This window comes from Bubalus kerabau, chromosome 2 (assembly GCF_029407905.1).
Source record: "Bubalus kerabau isolate K-KA32 ecotype Philippines breed swamp buffalo chromosome 2, PCC_UOA_SB_1v2, whole genome shotgun sequence".
NCBI lineage: Eukaryota > Metazoa > Chordata > Mammalia > Artiodactyla > Bovidae > Bubalus > Bubalus kerabau.
Window position 1 is genome coordinate 49,521,771 of NC_073625.1, and position 22,547 is coordinate 49,544,317.

At 51.0% G+C, this 22,547-nt stretch overlaps 1 protein-coding gene across 1 annotated transcript in view; it reads left to right on the top strand.

The window, feature by feature from the left end:
- Positions 1-22,547, top strand: part of URB1 (URB1 ribosome biogenesis homolog) — a 78,998-nt gene that overhangs the window by 40,205 nt on the left and 16,246 nt on the right. The window contains exons 20-30 of the mRNA XM_055567690.1: positions 227-469; positions 1,330-1,509; positions 2,929-3,787; positions 4,638-4,839; positions 5,498-5,681; positions 8,921-8,979; positions 10,515-10,708; positions 15,023-15,133; positions 15,497-15,560; positions 17,574-17,745; positions 18,133-18,235. Of these exons, the coding sequence (XP_055423665.1) occupies positions 227-469; positions 1,330-1,509; positions 2,929-3,787; positions 4,638-4,839; positions 5,498-5,681; positions 8,921-8,979; positions 10,515-10,708; positions 15,023-15,133; positions 15,497-15,560; positions 17,574-17,745; positions 18,133-18,235 (2,371 nt within the window). The remainder of the gene's footprint in view (positions 1-226; positions 470-1,329; positions 1,510-2,928; positions 3,788-4,637; positions 4,840-5,497; positions 5,682-8,920; positions 8,980-10,514; positions 10,709-15,022; positions 15,134-15,496; positions 15,561-17,573; positions 17,746-18,132; positions 18,236-22,547) is intronic.

Here is a 22,547-nt window from a genome sequence, read left to right on the forward strand (position 1 = left end):
TGTAAATAACCTCCCCGACCCAGCGCCCTCACGTGAACACACACTAGGATAAAACACGTGTGACCGAGCGCGTTGGACTTGACGGGGTCACGTGATTTTCAGCAACAGTGGGTGACTCTGTGAAGCACCTCAGTGTCGTGTGTGTTGCCCGTCCCTGTCGCCACGCTCTGTGCCCTTGGCCCCCTGGGCTGATCCGTCTGCCCTTCTCGCCTCTGCTGTCCCCCAGCCGCTGCAGACTTCGGGCAGCCCTGCCCCTCCGGGCCCTGCGGCCCCATCCTTCTCCTCCCTGCTGCAAATGGCCTACGCCAGTCAGGACCAAGGCCAGGGCCCGGGCGGGCTCCCGCTCCTGGACGAGGGGGTTCAGGCACAGCTACGGGCCACCCTCCTGCGCCTGCCGATGCACCAGGCCCTGCGTGCCGCCAAACACCTGCTGCTGTACATCAGGAGCGCCGTGGAGAACTTCGCCCAGGTCAGCACTGCCCCCGCATCACCGCCCACGGCGAGTGTGGCTTCTGCCAACCGGGTCTGAACTGAGCGGTAGTGTGGATTGGAGCGCCCGGGCCTGCTGTCGCCCTGCTCGTTCTGCACGTGGGGAGGCTGGTGGCCAGTGCACAGGGCCCTGGGCAGGCCTGTGGTCCGGGTGGCTGGTCTCGGGTGGCCCTTCTCCCTGGAGCAAAGGTCTAGATCCCAGATGGGGAGCCCAGCACAGCTGAACTTGGTCACCCAGGCAGCGATCAGTCAGGACGGGGCCCTGCCAGTGGCTGCCCAGGTCAGCATCGCAGCCAGGCCTCCCATCTTCCTTCATGAGTTTAAATTTAGTGGCTCAGTGTTGAGCGTCCTGTCCCTGAGGTGCTTTACCAGAGTTTTAGCTTAGATTTTGGGTAGCGCCTTTCCTTTTCATCTTGGTCAAAACAAACCTCAGTGTTTCATGAAGATTTAGGAGAACATGCCTTAATTAAGACGGCTTCCCAGGTGGCGCTAGTGGTCAAGAACCGCCTGCCAATGCAGGAGACACAGGTTCGATTCCTGGGTGGGGAAGATGCCCTGGAGGAGGAAATGGCAACCCACTCCAGTATTCTTGCCTGGAGAATCCCATGGACAGAGGAGCCTGGCAGGCCACAGTCCAGAGGGTCACAAAAAGTCAGGCACAACTGAAGCGACTTAGCACGCACGTCTTACTGAGACATGACTTCGATGTTGATGTTGCCATTTGAGCCCCGTCTCCCTCTTTGATCCTGGTTTCTGGCAGCATCGCCCGATCTGCTCTGGGGGACCTGGCGGTGAGTGTCGGCCCTTCCAGGCCTGAGGGTCATGTGTCTTGCCTCACAGCTGGGCCGGAGTGCGGGGCCACCCCTGCTGCAGCTCCTCCTGGATCTCCTCCGGCGCCTGGTCATCCACTGCCAGCAGCTGGACGCCCAGAACCAGCAGAAGTGCCAGGCCGCCCAGGCCGAGTCCGACCTCTTTGTGGACATGGAGTCCGTGGCCTCTCTGGAACTGGCCAGCGACAAGGTTCGGCCACCCTTCTTTCCCCTTCTTGTTGGCCTTTCTCCTGGGAGGTTATAGATGCTGGTTTTCCCTCCATTCTGGTTGGAAGCTAGCCCCTGTTCACTGCAGGGAAGCAGGGAAAAGCAGAGGCCACTAGAGATACTAAACACCACCCGCGCCCCCACCCCCATCCCGAGGGAGGCACGTTCACTTTGGGTGCTCACACCCCCTTCTGCGAACACTTTTCCCTCCCACTGTGCACCCCGAGCATCCTCAGATCCCAGCCTGCATCTTTTCCTTGTAAAGGGTTGCAACCTGTATTGAGTAAAGGCTGGGCAGGGGGTGCGGCCCTCCATCGTGAATACTTCTGGTGACCACTCTGCCCGAGAAAAGTGAGCCTCCTTCTCTTGTTGGTGGCTCGGCAGTCAGCTGCTTACCTAAGGCCCGACCAAGTCTTTCTCACCCCTTTGCCATTTGAGATGTTATATGGGGTTCAGGAAGCAGGCATGTTCCTCATTTCATAATCAAATGCCGGGCTCCCTTGCTTTGGTCTCCGAGGGGGCTTTTGGGGCGGGGCAGGGGCGGGGTTGGTGCAGGACCACCTGTTAGCCAGTCGTCAGGCACAGCACTCCTAATCTGCACTTTGCTGTTTTTACTTGGGAAAGCTCAGTTGGCAAATTCCTAGGCTCCTCTTCCCTTCCCTGAAGAGTAAATAAGGAGAAAAATAGATTTCTGCCCCCAGGGGCTGGGTGGCCTCCTTGGCTAGGAACCGTGTGCAGCAAGACTGAATCAGATCCCTCTCTGATACAGCAAAGCGTGCTCGGCTGCTCTCTGCTCAGTGGTTTAAACTAGTCTTGGGGTCAGAGTTCGTTCCCTGAGGGCCTAGTCTCCTTCTGAGAGTGAACGCAGGCTCACCTTCAGTTCTGGCTCGTGTAAGCCCTGCCCACCTCCCTCAGCCACAGAGTCTCTTCTCAGCGGAGGCCACCCTGCCCCTGTGGTCAGGTGGTACTCACGTCCCTTGCCCAGATTTACTTAGGAGGGCAGGGCTGCTAGGGAGAGACCAGAAGACGACGAATCATAATCGCATGTTGGCATCTCTGTGTGGACCCGGCCTGCCTGAGTGACTGTGGAGAGCAGTTTCTCTGCACATTTAGTTCATTCAGCCTCCATTCATCAGATTCCTGCTGGTCTCAGGCAGAGGGGCACCAACTGAGTTACAATCCAGACCCCTTGGTCTCATCCGGGAGGAGGTGCATCCCAGTGGGGTCACAGTTCTGAGTGGGTCTGGGTTGGGGTGCTGTGGGCACCCCCCAAGAAGGGCAGGGGAGATTGAGCTTGAGGCCGGGGGTGGCTGAGGAAAGCTGCCCTCCGCCGTCCATCCGGCTCGAGGGCAGCCCCTGGTGGGGCAGCAGCTGAGGCCTCTGCCCTGTGGCTCTGTTCCAGACGCTGGAGGAGGTGCTGGTGGCCATCCTCAGACACCCCACGCTGGAGGGCTGGTTCCTGGCCCTGGAGCGGCAGGCCCTCCCTCCACATGCCCTCAGCCCGGTGCTCGTGAAGCTCCTGGCGGCCAGCCTCAGCTCGGGGATCCTTCCGCTGCTGGTGGCCAGTGCCCCGGCCCTGCGGAGCCTCGGTCAGCTGGGCCTGCTGGCCAGGTACTCGGAGGCCGTCACCCAGAGTGTCCTCCGCGAGCTGCGCAGCCAGAGGGCCGGCTCGGCCACGTCGACACCGAAGACCCTCCTCCCTCCGCTTGAGGCCCTGCGGGGGCTGCACCCCTACATGGAGGACGCCCCGCTCCGGGAGGTCACCCTGGCCCTGCTGGGCCTGCCCGAGGCCCGCCTGGTGGCCCAACGACCCACCCAGCCCCTCCAGAAGGAGAGACCGCTGACCGCCCTCGGGAGGACCCTGGTCCAGCTGCTGAGCGGCCGCGGCCAGGAGCAGTCACAGAGCGGGGAGCCCCTCTGGGCCTCCGAGTATGTGCGGGGCCTGGCAGCTCTGCTGCCTGCGCTGGCCGTGGCTGAGCTGGACGCCGTGCTGCTCGGAGCTCTGCAAAGAGAGCCGGCGCTGGTCCCCGCGGTTGGGCTGGCCCTGCTTGATGACTGCCTGGCGCGGCGGACGCCGGCGGCCCTGGCCACGGCGGCCCTGCTCCTGCGGCACAGCTGGCCGCACCGGCTGCGCTTTGAGCGCTGGTGCCAGCGGGCCGGCTCCAGACTCTGCCTGCGGGAGGCCCCGGATGACTTCCTCCCCATCGCCCACGTGTACCTGCAGGGCAGGACGCAGGGGTGCTTCACACGCCCCACAGAAGGTACGGGAAGGGGTGGCTGGGGGCAGCTGGGAGGACCCTGTCCCTTCCTCCCTGTGTGTCCACCCTTAAGCCCTGGAGCCTCACATTCCAGGGTTTGATTTAGCTCTGTTTCCCTGCTGGTGTCTGCCCCAGCTCCGGAGTCAACTCCAAGTTACCCAGAGGAAGCTGGGGCAGTAGCTGTGGCCATGGGGGGCCAAGGAAGGAGCAACTCCTTCTGGGTCTCGCTAGGGGAAGAGGGGCTCCCTCGGGTGAGGGTCCTTTGCCCCTTTCCCCACCGTCCAGCACATTGGTTGAGCTTGCTGAGCGGAGCCATTCAGCTGCACCCAGCTCTCTCTTCCCCCATTGGGTCTCAGATTCGAGGCACTTTATGATCACCCCAGTTTAATTCCTTTTGACCAGTATGTATGAGTGGCGTTTCGCTCACTGCTTTGCCTCTGTGCCTCACGGCTTGATATCATCGATGACAAAAAAATGTTCTTACAAAGTAAGAACCCCTCCACTTGTATGGCCTGTGGTTCTCCCTGCTCCTCTCCTGTTCGCCAGTGAGTTCAGGACTTGAGTGCTCATCATTTCATCATGACCTTTGAGCTGGGGCCCACAGGGCTGAACAGTCCCTGCGAGGATTGAGTGTTGACAGGTGGCCAGTGGCGTGCTGCTGAATGTTTTAACATCCGGTTCTCAGGGGAGACTGATGTGTAGCATCTGTCAATTTCCATGGCATCAAAACTTGCCAGGGTCCCACCTCGAGCCACCAGTGCGACCTCAGCCAGGTCACAAGGTTCCAAAAGCACCGAGCTGGCTCTGGTGCTCCGTGGCGTCCGACCCCCTGTCCCGTTCGTCTCCGCCCCAGCTTCCTCCGCTGTCATTCCTGTCTTGAGGAAGGCTCTGTGGATGCCGCTGCAGACCAGGCTTCTCAGTGCCGACGGGCCCCCAGAGTCCGGCCTGCCACAGCAGATCCTGGCCCAGCTGGTCCCGTTTGCCAGAGCCAAGGACCTGCGTGCCCTCATGGACCGCTTGCCCAGCTTGCTGCAGACTCCAGCCAGTCACACGAGGTATGGAAGCTCAGCCCTGTCTGATGGCCCTTCCCGTCCCAGCTTCCCCTTCCCTGTTGTGCTTAAGAAACTGAAAGTTGCTGCCCTGCGGTTGTGTCAGCAGTGAGGAGGCAGTTCCTCTGAGAACCCATCTAAACAGCATCCTGGCTGGAGCGAGTCCATGTCCATAAGTGGGTGGTTCTGAGTCCCTTAGAGTTGTGGTCCTCAATCAGGGGTGATTTTGCCCACTCCAGGGGACAGTTGGCATTGTCTCACATTTTTTTGTTGTCACGATATGGGACTGGAGAGTCTAGCTTCTGGCTCCCAGAGGACAGAGGCCAAGGGTACGGCTAAATATCCTGTAATGCATAGGACAGGCCCTTCCCCCAGAGAAAGAATTATCCGGCCCCAGATGTCAATAGTGCTGAGGTTGAGATAGCTTGATTAGACAGAGTCTGGACAATACATCCTTTTTCTGGTGTGTTAATAGTGTTTCTCCTCGTCATAAAGTTCTGGTACATCTTTGAAATTTGAGTAAGGGGCAGGCGAAGCCTCTGATTTCTGAGCCTGGGGAGTTAGTTGTAGGGACTGGGACTCAGGGCGTTTGTCTGCTGGGGCCCGTTGTGATGTTGGATTATATCAAAAGCCTCGAACCCTGGACTTGTGTCTCCTGCTGCAGCTGGGTCGTGGCTGACGCCGTCTCAGCTGTCCTGGAAGGGTCAGCAGAAGAGCTGCAAGCCTGGAAAAAGACTCTACTGAAGGCCTGTGTGCAGTGGCTAGTTGCGTCCTTCAGTGGCGGCCAGCAGGAGGATGGTACCCAGGATCAGGAGAAGCAAATGCTGCGGAGGTTTAACGAACTGTTGGTAGGTATCTCTTATTAGGGACCCTGGTTAGATTCATAAGGGAACAAGGGAGATAGACAAACCGAGGTTTACAGATACATTTAAGCTGGGGGCATGAGTTCAACCTCGAAAGGCAGGTGGAGGGCAAACTCTGAAATGATGAGCCATCTTGTGTCAGAAATGAATGTTGAGATTTGTCAAAATGCTTTTTTGTTGCACCTCCTGAGATGGTTATCTGGTTTTGTGTTAGACTGTTAATAAGCTGAATAATATTAATTGATTTTTGAACATTAAACCAACCTTGCATTCCTAGGTTGAACCTACTCAGTCATGACATATTACCATTTTTATGTACTCTTGGATTTGATTTGCTGATATTTTATTAAGAATTTTTGTATATCTGTCCATGAAGGGTATAAGCTTAAAATTTTATTTTCTTGTAACATCCTTGTCTGGCTTTGAGACCAGGTAATAGCGGCCTGCAATGTGGGAGACCTGGGTTCAATCCCTAGGTTGGGAAGAGCCCCTGGAGGAGGGCATGGCACCCCACCCCAGTACCCTTGCCTGGAGAATCCCATGGACAGAGGAGCCTGGCAGGCTACAGTCCATGGGATCGCAAAGAGTTGGACACGACTGAGCAACCCAGCGCAACAGTGGCCTCAGAATGAGTTAGGAAGAGTCTCCCTGGGTACAAGGTTCCAGGTTAACCGTTTTTCATTTCCGTCAGGCATTTTAGAGGCGTTGCTTTACTGTCTTCTGGTGTGCTTTATTTCTGACGAGAAGCCTCTCATTTAAAAAAAGTAATTATTTATTGGCCGCACTGCATCTGTGTTGCTGCGCACAGGTTTTTTTCTGTAGTGGCAGTGAGTGGGGGCCGCTCTCCAGTCGCGGGTCACAGGCTTCTTGCTGCGGTGGCTTCTCTTGTTGCAGAGCGTGGGCTTGAGGGCACGAGGGCTCAGAAGTCTCGACTTGCAGACTCAGTTGCTGCGGTGCACAGGCCTTGCAGCACATGTATCTCCCCAGACCAGGGATCGAACCTGTGATCCCTGCGGTGGCAGGCGGATTCTTACCCACTGCGCTATCAGGGAAGTCCAGAGATCTCTCCTTATTGTCTCTGTTTCGCTGTACATGACAACTTCCCCCCACCCCCCAGCTTCTTCAAGGATTTTTTTTCTCTTACATGGCTTAAACAATTTGATGATGATACGCCTTAGTGTCAGTTTTGTCAGGTTTTCAGTGCTTGGGGTTCAGTGAGCTTCCTGGTTTTGTGAGTTTAGAGCTTTCATAAAATTTAGAACTATTTAGCTGTTTCGGGCCTTCACTCTCTGTCATTTTTAGTGTTACATTTTTGCACAGAAATAATTAACATCCCAAAGGCTAGTGTGTGAGTTTTTCCTCAACCCATGGTGTAAACAAAGGTCCATCTAGTCAAGGCTATGGTTTTTCCAGTGGTCATGCATGGATGCAAGAGTTGGACTATAAAGAAAGCTGAGTGCCAAAGAATTGATGCTTTTGAACTGTGGTGTTGCAGAAGACTCTTGAGAGTCCCTTGGACTGCAAGGAGATCCAAACAGTCCATCCTAAGGGAAATCAGTCCTGAATATTCATTGGAAGGACTGAGGCTGAAGTGAAACTCCAATACTTTTGGCCACTTGATGTGAAGAACTGACTCATGGGAAAAGACCCTGATGCTGGGAAAGATTGAAGGCAGGAGGATAAGGGGACGACAGGGGATAAGGTGGTTGGATGGCATCACCAACTCAACGGACATGAGTTCGAGCAAGCTCCGGGAGTTGGTGGTAGACAGGGAGGCCTGGCATGTTGCAGTCCATGGGGTCACAGAGAATCGGACATGACTGAGCAACTGAATTGAATGGTGTAAAGTTGTGTTAAAAGTAGAGCCTTTGACTGGTGTGTCACCGCTGAACCCAAGACTTAAAAGGGAATCCTCAGGAGAAGAGCCCCAGCTGGAAGGTTTTAAGTGTGATAAATATATTCATAGATTGTAGATCAAGCTGCAGTGCCTGAGCAGTTCTGTTAAAGGACTTTCAGTTCAGTTCAGTTCAGTCGTGTCCAACTCTGCGACCTCATGGACTGCAGCACGCCAGGCCTCCTTGTCCATCCCCAACTCCCGGAATTGACTCAAACTCATCTCCACTGAGTCGGTGATGCCGTCCAGCCATCTCATCCTCTGTCGTCCCCTTCTCCTCCCGCCCTCAATCTTTCCCAGCATCAGGGTCTTTTCCAATGAGTCAGCTCTTCGCATCAGGTGGCCAAAGTATTGGAGTTTGTAACCTGCATTTCAGACTTACTGGGTTGTGTTACAGGACTGTGAACTTACGACACACAGGAACCCAACACAGCATAACTAGGGGCGAGGAGGAGCAGCCCCGAGACCTGGAAGGAGCCGAGCTGGGGAGGCAGGGGTGCGGGGCTGTGCCGTTGTAGAGATTTGTGTTCTCGGGGCACACCTCCCTCCCTCCCCCACTTTGCCGTTTTCTTCTCTCTCTCCTTTTTAACAGACTCAAAGTTTTTAGAGCAGATTTAGGCTCACAGCACCATTGGGCAGGAAGTACAGAGCTCCTGGGTGCCCCATCCCCACACGTGCACAGCCACCCCGCTATCAACAGCATCCCCATAGACCCTTGCTTGTAATCAAGGTGTGCCTTCATCTCGTGCGATGTAAGATTGTAAGTGTGTAGTGTACCATTGGCAAGTACACACCCCTACGCCCCAGAGTCCTACCCAGGGTTTTCATCATTCCAGAAAGCTCTCTCGTGCTTCCTGGTCTGTCCCCTCCCCGCCAGAGCAGCCACTCTCGTGGCGTGACATAACGGAGCGTGTTTGGAGACTGTCTCCACGGCAGGGGCTGTGGGCCTCTGCCGGGCCTGTTAGGGCGCAGCGGTCTTGCCCTGGGTGGATGGTCACTCTCGTGTTTAAGCAGTCACATGTGGCTACACCCGTGTGCGTGTTGCGAATCGGTCAGTGCTGTTTGGCGTGGTGGACGAAGGGGAAGTTACAGAACTGTTTGGGAATTTCCTTTCGGTCACTGGTGACCATAGGTATCTAATACAATGACAGAAGTACTGGTGGAAATAACAATTTAAAAAAATCAAAGGAAGAAGGAACTGCTTGCTTTTGTGAATTGCTTCGGTAACTGTATTCTATATTTACTGAAGGGCTGTATTTTAAATCCCATGTCCTCTATTTTAAGTTAATTCAGATATTCTACATGTATTTCTCACTTACTTTATTCCTAGAATTCACTTAATGAAGTTGACCCTGGTGATTGGCAGAAATTTGTGAAGACCGGACTCAAGTAAGTCAAATTTGTTTTGTTGGTGCGGCTCAGTTAAGGCAGTGAGTGTCTTTGCTCGGGGTGGGGTCGGAGCTGTTATTGCAGAAAGGAGGTGGTGGAGGTGGTGCTGCTCTCGTTTGGGACGGAGGAGACATCAGTGCTGGGGAGGGAAACGCCCTGCCCTGTGCTACGCGTGTGCTTCTAACGAGGGTGAGACAGGCGGCCTTTAAACAACCAAGTATTTTTAGAAGCCAGAGGTGTGCAGAGGGTCCTATAGTGGCACCCAGCTGTAGTAAAGAGCGGCAGTCTCCTCTGTCCTCACGGGCTCTCTTCCCTCCCTCGTCCACGTGTCGTCGTGCTGAGGTTGGCTCTGTCGTGGCCCTGTGTGTGTTTTTAACACTTCGGTTGCATGTCAGTATATCTCGAGACAACAAACCACAGTGTGTTTTGTGTTTGACATTGTACACGGATGTATCAATTTACCATTCCTTTGGTGCACTCAGACGTTTTCGGGTGACCCTTGTTGAGACCCTCGTTGGTACGTGAGATGATCTCGGTCATTCCTTCCCGCTGCCCGGGGGCATTCTGTCTTCTGACTGCCCCATTCATTTGGCTGGTCCCCTGCTGATGGATGGAGCCTCCCCTCTCTCCTTCCCGCCTCTCTCCCGTCCTGACAGTGAATGTCTCATGTCTCCTTGTGCCCGCGTGCCAGATTTTTCTGGGCGAGGGGGCACTCACTGGCTCTTACTGTGGGCACAGCTTCAGTTCTACTAGATTTTTCTGTTTGTTCCCCAAGGTTTTCTTGTCATAACACAGAGTGGAAGCTCATTTTGTCCTCACATGCTCACCAGCAGCAGTTCATGCAGTCAGACTTTCTTTTTGGCACTCAGGTAGTCATGAAACAGTGTCTCATTGTGGCTCTAATTTTCATTTCCCTAATTATACCCATCGATCTGAAACGGAGAAACACTAAGAAGAAAATAAGTGAAGGCAGGTCGGAGGTTAATGGTAACCGAGGCTTGCCTTTGTGACCTGGCCACATTTCTTTAAGTTTTTGGTTACTTTGTGTTTCTAGAATGCTCACAGAGTGCCCAGTGCTTCTTAACAATATTCACATATGACTGAAACCTTCTTTTCCAGAGCGTGATGTTATCATTTCCTTCATTGGTTCTGACGGGATTTAAGATGAGAACTTCTGAGCCGTTAGAGGGGTGTTTTGAGGAGCTGAAAGGAAGGAAGGAGGCTGCCCTGGCAGGGGGGCTGAGGGTCATCTTTATTCAGGCTGCCCCCTGGCATTTCAGCTAAGCAGGAAGTTCGCTGGGCATCTGCACTGTCAGGAAGGGAAGCGAGCTCCGTCCTGCCCTGGTTTCAGAAGCGCTCCGTGTGACGCGGGCCGGCTTGGTGCGCGACAGGTTGTCGGGGTGATGGTGAATGACTGTGCGCTCTAGGATTCTCACCTTTGGCCTCAAAGGTGATCTCCTTAATAAAATGCTGAGGGAAAAAAAGGTTTTCTTATTGTTTCTGGTGCCGTTTCCCCTTTGGTTCTTGCCTCCTAGGTTTCGGTATCAGGACCGCGCATTTTTGGAAGCCCTCCATGCTGCCACGCAGCTGTTGTATCTCCCGGAAAGCCCCGCGTGCTCGCAGCTCACCCAGCTCCCAATGGTCCACATGATGCTCACCCAGCACTCCCTGTTCCTGCCCACCCTGCTGAGGTCCACAGAGGAGGAGCCCGCAGACAGCCCCGTGAGAGGTACCTCCTCACCCCACACCCCACTCCAGACACACAGTTTCTTTTCCGATTCCATCAAGCTAGCTGTGCACTGGAGCTAAGTGCCCACATGTTCTCAGAGCTGAGGAAGCGTTGCCCAAGCAGTATCCGAACATTTCATGTGGGCTTCCCGGGTCGCTCAGTGATAAAAGATCCACCTGCCAACGCAGGAGACGCGGGTTTGATCCCTGGACTGGGAAGATCCCATGAACGTCTTCCCCAGGTGCTCAGTGGTAACGAATCTGCCTGCCAATGCAGGAGGAAGATGCCCTGGAGAAGGGACTGGCAGCCCACTCCAGTATTCTTGCCTGGAAAATCCCATGGACAGAGGAGCCTGGCAGGCTACAGGCCACGAGGTCACAAAGAGTCAGACACGACTGAGCAACTAAACGACAACAATAATCTGAACATTTCGTTTCTGTCAGGTTCAAGCTCTAGAAGGGTTTCCTCTGACTTCAGGTTCACATAGCAAACACAGACCTCTTTTTAGAGCCTATTCTGGCTTACAGGAGTCAGGTTTAAGGTCTTCTGGTCTTCTGCCATGTCATGAGCGAGTGTTAAAACTTGAGGCTTATGGAAAGTTAGGAGGAGGTGTCTGCCCTGGGAGAAATTGTTCATCTGTGTGAGATGTCTTAATGTGGTGACTGAAACGCTGATCAAGGGCAATGAGTCCCTGCTGGGGCCTCTTACAGCCCCGGCTTCGGCTCCTTCCTTTCCAGTTCACCGAGCGCCTACTTTGCATGGTGAAGGCTGTGGGAGATGGCAGAGGTCTGACGGGTCCTGCCCACCTGAAGTCACACCCTGTTGTTTAGAGACAAGTTGACATCTCCTAAGTGTGAGAGATCGCTGCAGAGCCAACTGTAATAAACTGCTGAATTGGAGAGGACCATTTCCAAGTTACTAGTGTTTAGTTCAGTTCAGTTCAGTCGCTCAGTCGTGTCCAGCTCTTTGCGACCCCATGAATCTCAGCTCGCCAGGCCTCCCTGTCCATCACCAATTCCCGGAGTTCATTCAAACTCATGTCCATCGAGTTGGTAATGCCATCCAGCCATCTCGTCCTCTGTCGTCCCCTTCTCCTCCTGCCCCCAATCCCTCCCAGCATCAGAGTCTTTTCCAATGAGTCAACTCTTCACATGAGGTGGCCAAAGTATTGGAGTTTCAGCTTTAGCATCATTCCTTCCAAAGAACACCCAGGACTGATCTTTAGAATGGACTGGTTGGATCTCCTTGCAGTCCAAGGGACTCTCAAGAGTCTTCTCCAACACCACAGTTCAAAAGCATCAATCCTTCCGCGCTCAGCTTTCTTCACAGTCCAACTCTCACATCCATACATGACCACTGGAAAAACCATAGCCTTGACTAGACGGACCTTTGTTGGCAAAGTAATGTCTCTGGTTTTGAATATGCTATCTAGGTTGGTCATAACTTTCCTTCCAAGGAGTAAGCGTCTTTTAATTTCATGGCTGCAGTCACCATCTGCAGTGATTTTGGAGCCCAGAAAAATAAAGTCTGACACTGTTTCCACTGTTTCCCCATCTATTTCCCATGAAGTGATGGGACCAGATGCCATGATCTTCGTTTTCTGAATGTTGAGCTTTAAGCCACTTTTTCACTCTCCTCTTTCACTTTCATCAAGAGGCTTTTGAGTTCCTCTTCACTTTCTGCCATAAGGGTGGTGTCATCTGCATATCTGAGGTTATTGATATTTCTCCCGGCAATCTTGAGTCCAGCTTGTGCTTCCTCCAGCCCAGCGTTTCTCATGATGTACTCTGCATAGAAGTTAAATAAGCAGGGTGAGAATATACAGCCTTGATGTACTCCTTTTCCCATTTGGAACCAGTCTGTTGTTCCATGTCCAATTCTAACTGTTGCTTCCTGATCTGCATACAGGTTTCTCAAGAGGCAGATCAGGTGGTCCGGTATTCCCATCTCTTTCAGAATTTTCCACAGTTTATTGTGATCCACACAGTCAAAGGCTTTGGCATAGTCAATAAGCAGAAATAGATGTTTTTCTGGAACTCTTTTGCTTTTTTGATGATCCAGTGGATGTTGGCAATTTGATCTCTGGTTCCTCTGCCTTTTCTAAAACCAGCTTGAACAATAGGAAGTTCATGGTTCACATGTGGCTGAAGCCTGGCTTGGAGAATTTTGAGCATTACTTTACTAGCGTGTGAGATGAGTGCAATTGTGTGGTAGTTTGAGCATTCTTTGGCATTGCCTTTCTTTGGGATTGGAATGAAAACTGACCTTTTCCAGTCCTGTGGCCACTGCTGAGTTTTCCAAATTTGCTGACATATTGAGTGCAGCACTTTCACAGCATCGTCTTTCAGGATTTGAAACAGCTCAACTGGAATTCCATCACCTCCACTAGCTTTGTTCGTAGTGACGCTTTCTAAGGCCCACTTGACTTCACATTCCAGGATGTCTGGCTCTAGGTCAGTGATCACACCATTGTGATTATCTGGGTCATGAAGATCTTCTTTGTATAGTTCTTCTGTGTGTTCTTGCCACCTCTTCTTAATATCTTCTGCTTCTGTTAAGTCCATACCATTTCTGTCCTTTATCAAACCCATCTTTGCATGAAATGTTCCTTTGGTATCTCTAATTTTCTTGAAGAGATCTCTAGATCTTTAGTCTTTCCCATTCTGTTGTTTTCCTCTATTTCTTTGCATTGATCGCTGAAAAAGGCTTTCTTATCTCTTCTTGCTATTCTTTGGAACTCTGCATTCAGATGCTTATATCTTTCCTTTTCTCCTTTGCTTTTTGCTTCTCTTCTTTTCACAGCTATTTGTAAGGCCTCCCCAGACAGCCATTTTGCTTTTTTGCATTTCTTTTTCTTGGGGATGGTCTTGATCCCTGTCTCCTGTACAGTGTCACGAACCTCCATCCATAGATCATCAGGCACTCGGTCTATCAGATCTAGTCCCTTAAATCTATTTCTCACTTCCACTGTATAATCATAAGGGATTTGATTTAGGTCATACCTGAATGGTCTAGTGGTTTTCCCTACTTTCTTCAATTTAAGTCTGAATTTGGCGATAAGGAGTTCCTGATCTGAGCCACAGTCAGCTCCCGATCTTGTTTTTGCTGACTGTATAGAGCTTCTCCATCTTTGGCTGCAAAGAATATAATCAATCTGATTTCTGTGTTGACCATCTGGTGATGTCCATGTGTAGAGTCTTCTCTTGTGTTGTTGGAAGAGGGTGTTTGCTATGACCAGTGCATTTTCTTGGCAAAACTGTATTAGCCTTTGCCCTGCTTCATTCCATTTTCCGAGGCCAAATTTGCCTGTTATTGCAGGTGTTTCTTGACTTCCTAGTTTTGCATTCCAGTCCCCTATAATGAAAAGGACATCTTTTTTGGGTGTTAGTTCTAAAACGTCTTATAGGTCTTCATAGAACTGTTCAACTTTGGCTTCTTCAGCATTACTGGTTGGGGCATAGACTTGGATTACTGTGATATTGAATGGTTTGCCTTGCAAATGAAGAGAGATCATTCTGTCGTTTTTGAGATTGCATCCAAGTACTGCATTTCGAACTCTTTTGTTGACCATGATGGCTACTCCATTTCTGCTGAGGGATTCCCGCCTGCAGTAGTAGATATAATGGTCATCTGAGTTAAATTCACCCATTCCAGTCCATTTTAGTTCGCTGATTCCTAGAATGTTGACGTTCACTCTTGCCATCTCCTGTTTGACCACTTCCAATTTGCCTTGATTCATGGACCTGACATTCCAGGTTCCTATGCAACATTGCTCTTTACAGCATCGGACCTTGCTTGTATCACCAGTCGCACCCACAGCCGGGTGTTGTTTTTGCTTTGGCTGCACCCCTTCGTTGTCTCTGGAGTCATTTGTGCACTGCCCTGCAGGAGCGTGTTGGCCCTGCTGGCCTGGGGGCTGCCCTCAGCGCCCTGTCACTGTGCCCTCACACCGTCCTAGTGCAGTCGGTAGAGGAGTCAAGGGCTCTCCCCCTCTCCCAGCAAGAGTACAAATACTAGAGCCTTTGGTAACACAATCATGGAGAAAAAGGTTTAGGCTTTTAAATCTGTTGGCTCAAAGTTTGGGGGGAGACTGAGGACAGGCTGGTACCAAAGGGAGGGAGATGGTTGTCAACGTGTTTTTATTTTTTTAAAAAAAGAAAATGTAGGGAAGGACTAGGTGCGGTTCTCAGCCCAGTGTTGTCCAGAGAAGGGTATCTCAAGCATTTATGTTCCCAGAAGCACTTCCTCTTCTGCTGGGACTCTGCGCCTGTGCAGCCCTGCACTGCTGGGCAGCTCCGAGGTGTTTTCTTCCAGAAGCGCTGGTGGACCTGATGGCGGTGGTGGTGCGGCTGTGCCCCTCTGTCTGTGCGAGCAGCCACTTCGCAGTGCTCCTCGGGGCCTATGGTGCCTCACTCAGCATCCTGGGTGAGTGTGGGGATGGGGGGTGGGACCCAGGAGGGTGTGGGGACCGGGGGTGGGACCCAGGAAGGTGTGGGGACTGGGGGTGGGACCCAGGAGAGTGTGGGGACCAGGGGTGGGACCCAGGAGGGAGTGGGGACCAGGGGGTGGGACCTGGGGCTGTGGGACAGGGCGCTGTGACTCAGGAGAGTGTCAGGATCGAGGGGTGGGACCCAGGAATGTGGGGACCAAGTGCTGTGACCTGGGGCTGCAGGGACCAGGGGGTGTGGCTTCGGGGTATGGGCACAGGCTGCTGTTGCCACAAGTATATGGGAGGCCTCGAGGAGAGCCACCAGGAGGCTTTGTAAACTGACCCTCAACTGATTTCAGACCAGAAGATCTTACTTCTCCTCCGGGCCTACGAACAGAACAAGCACAGCCTCGTCAGCTTCAGGTGGGTGCCGGGCTGGCGATTTCAAGCAGCAGATCCTGAAGGCCCTGCACAGGGCGCTGCACACCTGGGCCAGCCTCGGGGGGTAAACGCAGGCGGGGCACCCCTCTGCTCGCTCTGCAGTGCCGGCGGGCCTGCTCTGCCCTCTGCCCGTGAGGACGGCCACCGACAGCCGGGCCTGTGTGCGCCAGGCGCCCCGCTGGCCGACCGTGTGTGTCTCCCTCCCGACTCAGGGGTCGTTTAGCTGATTTTTCTGAACGCTTTTCGCTTCGTGCTGGCCTTTAGGTCGGAAGGACTTGGGTATGGGTGTGGGGAGGAGTGGGGCGTGCTGGCTGGGTGTTTATTCCACTCTCCTGCCCATCTGTATGTGCGCACGTGTGTGGTGTCTGTCTCTTTTCTGTCAGTCTTTCTCTCTGTCTGTCTGTGTCTGTCTGTCTCTCCCGGGTTCCCAGGGGCTGCTTGCTCCTTGGCCAGCGCAGCTTTGAGCCCAGCTCCCCAGGGCCCGGGGCTCAGCTGTTCGTAGGCAGCGTCTTAGGTCCTCTTTCGCTGCCCTGGTCTCTTGTCTCCTTAGTTTGAGACCAGCACCCCAGCCTCTGCCCAGTACAAAGGAAGAGCTCTGTGTACTGAGACAGGAAGTTAGCTGACTGGGCCAAGAAAAATAGTTCAGGAGAACTCTGCAGGGAAGGGGAAAAAATATTTCCCTTCTAGAATACTTTTTTTTTAAGATTAAAGATGTATTAACCACCCCCACTGCCCATCCCCCCCCCCAAAAAAGGACAACAAACAGTTAAAAAAAACAAACAAACCCTTTTCTGCATCTTCAGAGCACCCAGGTCGTGAATAAACATTCTCCTTCCCCCCACCCCACAGCCTCACCCTCTTGCTAGCCTTGCAGTTGGTGCTATATCAGTTGTATTCTTTCTGGACTAAAACTAAAACTTTTTGGGTACATGAGGGAGAGGAGAGAAAACAGGAGTGGTTTCACTCACGGTGATGAGCGAGCCGTCCACCCATCCACCCCTCGGCATCAGAAAACCCCTCTCAGGTCACAAAGTCCACAAGGGTGCCCCCGGGTGCAAATGGGTTCGGTCACTTTCCAAGAGGAAGGCAAGGTGACCTCACTGGGCAGTTTCCATCACAACCGGTGGTGTGAAAAGTAGAGATGGGGGACCCTAGAGGTGGGGATGGCTCACAGGCTGTGTGAGTGCACCTGGTCTGCTCACGGCTGTGTGGGAACGGGGAAGGGTTTATATAAGTAGAGCATCATCGAACTGCCAGGATTCTGCCACTATGTTCAGCCCAGACTCTCCAGAATTGAATTCCTGCTCTGCCACTTACCAGCTGGGCAGGGGACCAGCTGACCAACTTTCCAGATCTTCTCTGTGTCTCTTTTCCCACAATACGGATGATAATAGTACCTACCTCGTGGGATTCCTGGGCCCTCCACATAGCTCAGTTGGTAAAGAATCCGCCTGCAAGGCAGGAGACCCTGGTTTGATTCCTGGGTAGGGAAGATCTGCTGGAGAAGGGATAGGCTACCCCCTCCAGTATTCTTGGGCTTCCCTGGTGGTTCAGCTAGAAAAGAATCTGCCTGCAATGCAGGAGACTTGGTTCGATCCCTGGGTTGGGAAGATCCCCTGGAGAAGGGAATGGCGACCCACTTCAGTATTCTGACCTAGAGGATTCCATGGACTGTATAAGAATGGGGTTGTACAGAGTCGGACACGACTGAGCAACTTTGACTTATAGGATTCTTGTGCAGATTAAGTGGATTAATACACAGACTTAGACGAGGGCCTGGCACATCATAGCCCCTCCACAAGCGTTGGCCTCCCATCATCCCCAACAGTGTCACCCCCACCCTTATTGTCATCAGCCTCTCCATCACTCCCACCTCCCCCTACATTATGATGGGGATAGAACATCTTACACCTGGCATGTCAGCTGCCCAACAAAGCTGCCCACAGTGGTCTCCACCACCATCACCATCATCACCTCTGTGACCGCCGGCCCTAGGGTACTGCTGTGGGGCCCAGCGGCCGTGGAGCATCAGAAGACGTGCCGGAGCCTGGGCAAGTCGCTATGGCAGCAGCCGAGCGTCGGGGACATCCTCCGCCTGCTGGATCGCGACCGCATGATGAAGACCATCCTCCACTTCCCCCAGAACCGGAGGCTGCTGCCCCCCGAGGTGCGGGGGGCCCCAGGGCGGAGCCATCTGGCTTTAGCCTCTGTGAAATATGAGTGCTGTTTTGCTTGTGATTGTTGACTTTTTATAAGTAAGACTGGAACCATTTACAAAGGTATAGAGACAGAACCCATATACCCATAAGCCAGCTTCATCAGTTGTCGGCACTGGCCACACTTAACTTCATTTATAACTTCTTTCCACAAAGCAAATATCAAAGGTATCATTTCACGTACAAGCCCTGTTTGTTGTTTTGTATAGAAACATTTTTTTTAGTGCACTTGAATATTCAAAATAATTTGAACTCTAAGTGATAGTGGGCAGATATCCACGTGGTGTCACATTTACGAGGCTGACCTGCAGGTTTCTGTCTGTCTCGGGCTGTTTCAGGACGCACAGGAGCCGATATTTAGAGACCGGAGCACGGTGGATCTCGGGGACCTTTATGACCCCTGTTTCCTCCTTCATCTCTTCAGTGAACTGACCAGGCCAGGTAACTGCAGTCTTCCAGAGTGGGTGGAGGGGGCATGATTTTTACACTAAGTACCAGCGCGTGTGTGCCTAGTCACTCAGTCGTGTCTGATTCTTGGCAACCCCGTCGACTGTAACCCACCAGGCTCCTCTGTCCATGGGATTCCCCAGGCAAGAAGACTAGAGTGGGTTGCCATTTCCTCCTCCAGGGGATCTTCCTGATCAGGGATTGAACCTGTGTCTCCTGTGTCTGTCTCATTGGCCGGCAAATTCTTTACTGTTGTGCCACCTGGGAATCCCGCATAATTACCAGATTAGGACCTGAATCTTGAAAATAATTCTTGAAGGATCTTCAACTGCCTTCTCACCTTTTTCCTTCCAGTGATTTTCAGCAAAGTAACAGTTAATGTTTTGAATACACTGTTGTTGTTTTTAATTATAATTTAAAAATCTGGGTGTGTCTTTCATGTTTTCCTAATTGTAATGGCAAGAGCCTTTGCTGAGTTCTCACTGAAATGAGAGATTTTGTCTTTGACAATGAGTGAGAGCCTGCTAAGGTTGGCTTTCTCTTGGTTTAAGTGTATCTGTGAAATGCCTTTTGTATCTGCTACCCTGAGGGTGGGAATCTTCGTAGGTAAATGGGTCGGGGAGAGAGAAAGAACAGAAGCATGTCCAGGTGCACACTGGTGAACACGGGGGTCTGATTCCCAGGCTGGTCGGGTCTGCTCGTGTGGGGCATTTTGTCAACAATTGGTGTGTAATGCTATCTCAGTATGGTGTGTATTTGCATTTTCCTAATAGCTAATGATGTTGAACATCTTATGACTTACTTGCCATCTATAATCTTTTTTGGTGAAATGTCAATTCATGTCTTTTGCCCATTTATCCTGATGGGTTTTATTTGTTTTTACTGTTGGGTCTTGAGGGTTCTTTATATATTGTAGGTATGAGTCCTTTGTTTGATATGTGGTTTGCAAATATTTTCTCCCAGTGTGTAAGCTTATCTTTTCACCTTCTTAACACCCTTCTTCAAAGAGCAGAAGTCTTCAGTTTTGATGAGGTCTAGTTTATCTGTTTTCCCTTTTATGGGTCAAGCTTTTGGTGTCAAGTCTTAAGAACTCTTTGCCCATCCCTCCATCCCAAAGAATTTCTCCCATGTTTATTTCTGAAAGTTTCATCGTTGTAGCCTTTATATTTGAGTCTGTGGCCTCTTTTGAGTTAATTTTTGTATAAGGTGTGGAGTGTAGGTTCAGCCACATTGATTTGCCTGCAGATGTTCTGATCCAGCCCCCCATTTGTCAATCCACCATCTCTCCTCCCCATCCCTTCTCCCAGTGGCCACCAGCCAGGGGAGTCCCGGCTCCCTTGCACTGACACTTCCTGGCTGGGAGGGCACGCGTGGTCGTTACCCTCTTCACGTGGCCCCAAGCGGGAGCCTCATCCATCTGCTGTGATAGGCTCCCTCTGATGCATCGTGGGGACCAGTCATTGTGCTGCCTGAGAGGGTCCCTGACATCTACCTCCTGGTTGCCATGGCCGCATAGATTAGGTGCCCTGAGAGACCGTGCCTCACTGATCACTCTTATGTTCTCCTTTTTTAAATTTGATATCTTCCCGCGCCCCACCCCCCTCCCCGGCCATGCAGCTTGTGGGATCTTAGTTCCCCACCTAGGGTTTGAACCCTGGGCCCACGCAGTGAAAGCTCTGAGTCTATAACCACTGGACCACTGGGGAATTTCCTAAACTTGACATCTTTTTATACTCAAATGTTGCTCCTTGTGACCAGATTTGCTGATCCTCCACCACTGCCCTTCAGTTCCTCACAGAAGAATGAGAGGGCTGTGTTCTCAGAGCAAACCCCTGCCTTGGACACCAGGTTCTGTGGCTGAGCTGAATCTTCTTTGCAAGAGAGCAAGTGTGCGTGTCAAGTGATGATGATGGCCAGTGGTGACTATTACCAGTGACTGGGGGAGCCACGTCTACTACGCTCTTTGATTCCCCCATGCTTTGGCTGTGCCGGCTAAGTCTGTTTCTCATCAAATATGAAAATAGATTTTCCACAGTCTAAAAATATGATGCAACTTCAGTGAATTACTGCAAGTCATTTAGTTTGTTGCCCTGCCTTTCAATAGAGCATTTAGGAGGCAGAAGGTAGAGGCTTGGAAAACACTTTAATAGAGAAATAGTAAAATCAGGACTGTTGTTCTCAGGATCTTGAATATTGCCCTTTTGGGGCAAAGGAGGGTAGGGGAAGGACAGGATCTGAAAGGCCTTTTGTGAAGAGAGGTAACTAGTAAATGCTCTTTCAAGTTAGGGAAATACAGCCCCTTTTACATTTTATTGTTATAACATTTGCAAACATTTGCAGATCATGTCTACCAGAAAGGATTTGCGCTAGCTTAAAATACCGGTTACACTACGATCATTCACATTAAAGTAGAATTTTTAAAAAAGTGTAGAAATAGATAGGCAAATAGAAATGCAAACCAAGCACACCAAGAAAAACTAGATCGTTACATTTTGCTCTGGGCTACTTGCTTATAATCCAGAACAACAACAACAACAAAATGGAAGCAGAATATTTTAAACAAATTTTTATCATCTGATACAGGGAAGCATACGAATTCATCAGGAGGGGAAACTAGCGGTAAAGGGACAAGTTGGATAAAATGGAAGTCTGTGAGCAGCATTTATAATGGCCAAAGGCTTATTGTGGTTGAATTAAGTCATCAATCTTTTTTTCATATTGTTATTTTTGTTAAGTTATTATTGCATTTACTTTTGCCCTGGTGGATAAGTGACCATGAACAATGTTTTAAATAAACTTTTATTGAAGTGTGATATATAGAAACCCATACAGGTCATATTATGTATGTATGAGTTGGGGGAAAAAAAACCCAGTCAGATCAAGGAACAGAACATAGTCCACAGCCCCCCAGGCCCCTTGCTGGCCAGGACCCCTTCCCCCTCAGTAGGGGCCAGTGTCCTACATTTGAAGTTTATTTAAATGACATTAAACACCCTCTTTTGTAGAAGCTCCATTTACCTACATTGCATTTGTGAGCTTCATCCATGCCATGTGTGGCAGGAGTTTTTCACGCATGTTTTTGTTTCCCGAGGTGGCACTGGGGTCCAAGTGTTGCCGAACATTTTGTAATCCTAAATTGCGTGTGTGGTTGGTTTTTGGTGTGGTGGCCAGGCTTGAGAGAACCAGTCTCAGCATTGCGTGTCAACCCTTTGCTGAAAACGGGAACCTGTTTCCTTAACCTTGCCGCGTCTCTCCTTTGAGTCCTTGGCTGAGAAGTAGGGCCAGCCTTTTGGCAGTGACAAACGTCACACAGCAAATGCTTGTCCCCAGGAGAACCAGGCCGAGCCCTTCAGTCACTGTTTCACAGAACAGGGAGGCCCCTGTGTGGTTCTCTCTAGGGCCGTGGACAGGGCCTCGGTGGACCCTCCCTGGGACGCGCCTTCCTGGCCAGGCCGCCTCCAGGAGGTGCTGTGAGGGGAGGTGTGAGGAAAGCTCCTGAGGCTCTGCCCGCACCGCTGCGCTGCCACTGAACCCCTTAGACGTGGACTGCTTTGCATTTTAATCCTTGATAATTGTCCTGATTAAGCCAGGACAAATTTGTTGTCATCAGGGGAAATTGCTATTTTTGAGGTTCTTAAACAAACAACTGGTATTTCTAACTGTTTTTTGATCACCTTTTATATTTTCAACTCTCAAGGGGCAGCTCTTTTCCATACGTTTTACAAAGCCAAGACTTCCAGAGAATAGCAGATCCCACAGAACATGAAACTGACTTTTCCTCATGGACATATGGAAAATCCTTTTGTCTTTAAAGTGTCCGTGATTACTGCTAAATACTAGCTATTTTTAGTGAGTTTACTATTAAATGTTTAGAATGTTCTCTTCCTCAAACTTATTCTATTTATGTGTTTTTATCATCAATCATCATATCAATAGGTATGTAGGTGTATCTTAAATATATCTCATCTTCCCCAAAATAGTATAATTTTATCCCTCAGTTTGATGCTTTGTAAAGCTTTTGGAAATTTTCCCCCCTCCCATCAGAAGTAGTCACTTGTTAGAAATGAGAAAAGTTAGTCTGGAAGCTGTTAGAGCAGAAGAGTCTTCTAATTATTCTTTTTCCTTTTATTTTTTTTTCCTTCCAGTTTTACTGAGATATAATTGACATCAGCACTGTATAAATGTAAGATATTCAACATAATGATTTGACTTAACACACATCATGAAATGATTACGACAGTCAGTTGAGTGAGCATCCAACACCTCATATACAATAAAATTAAAGAAATATTTAAAAATGTTTTCC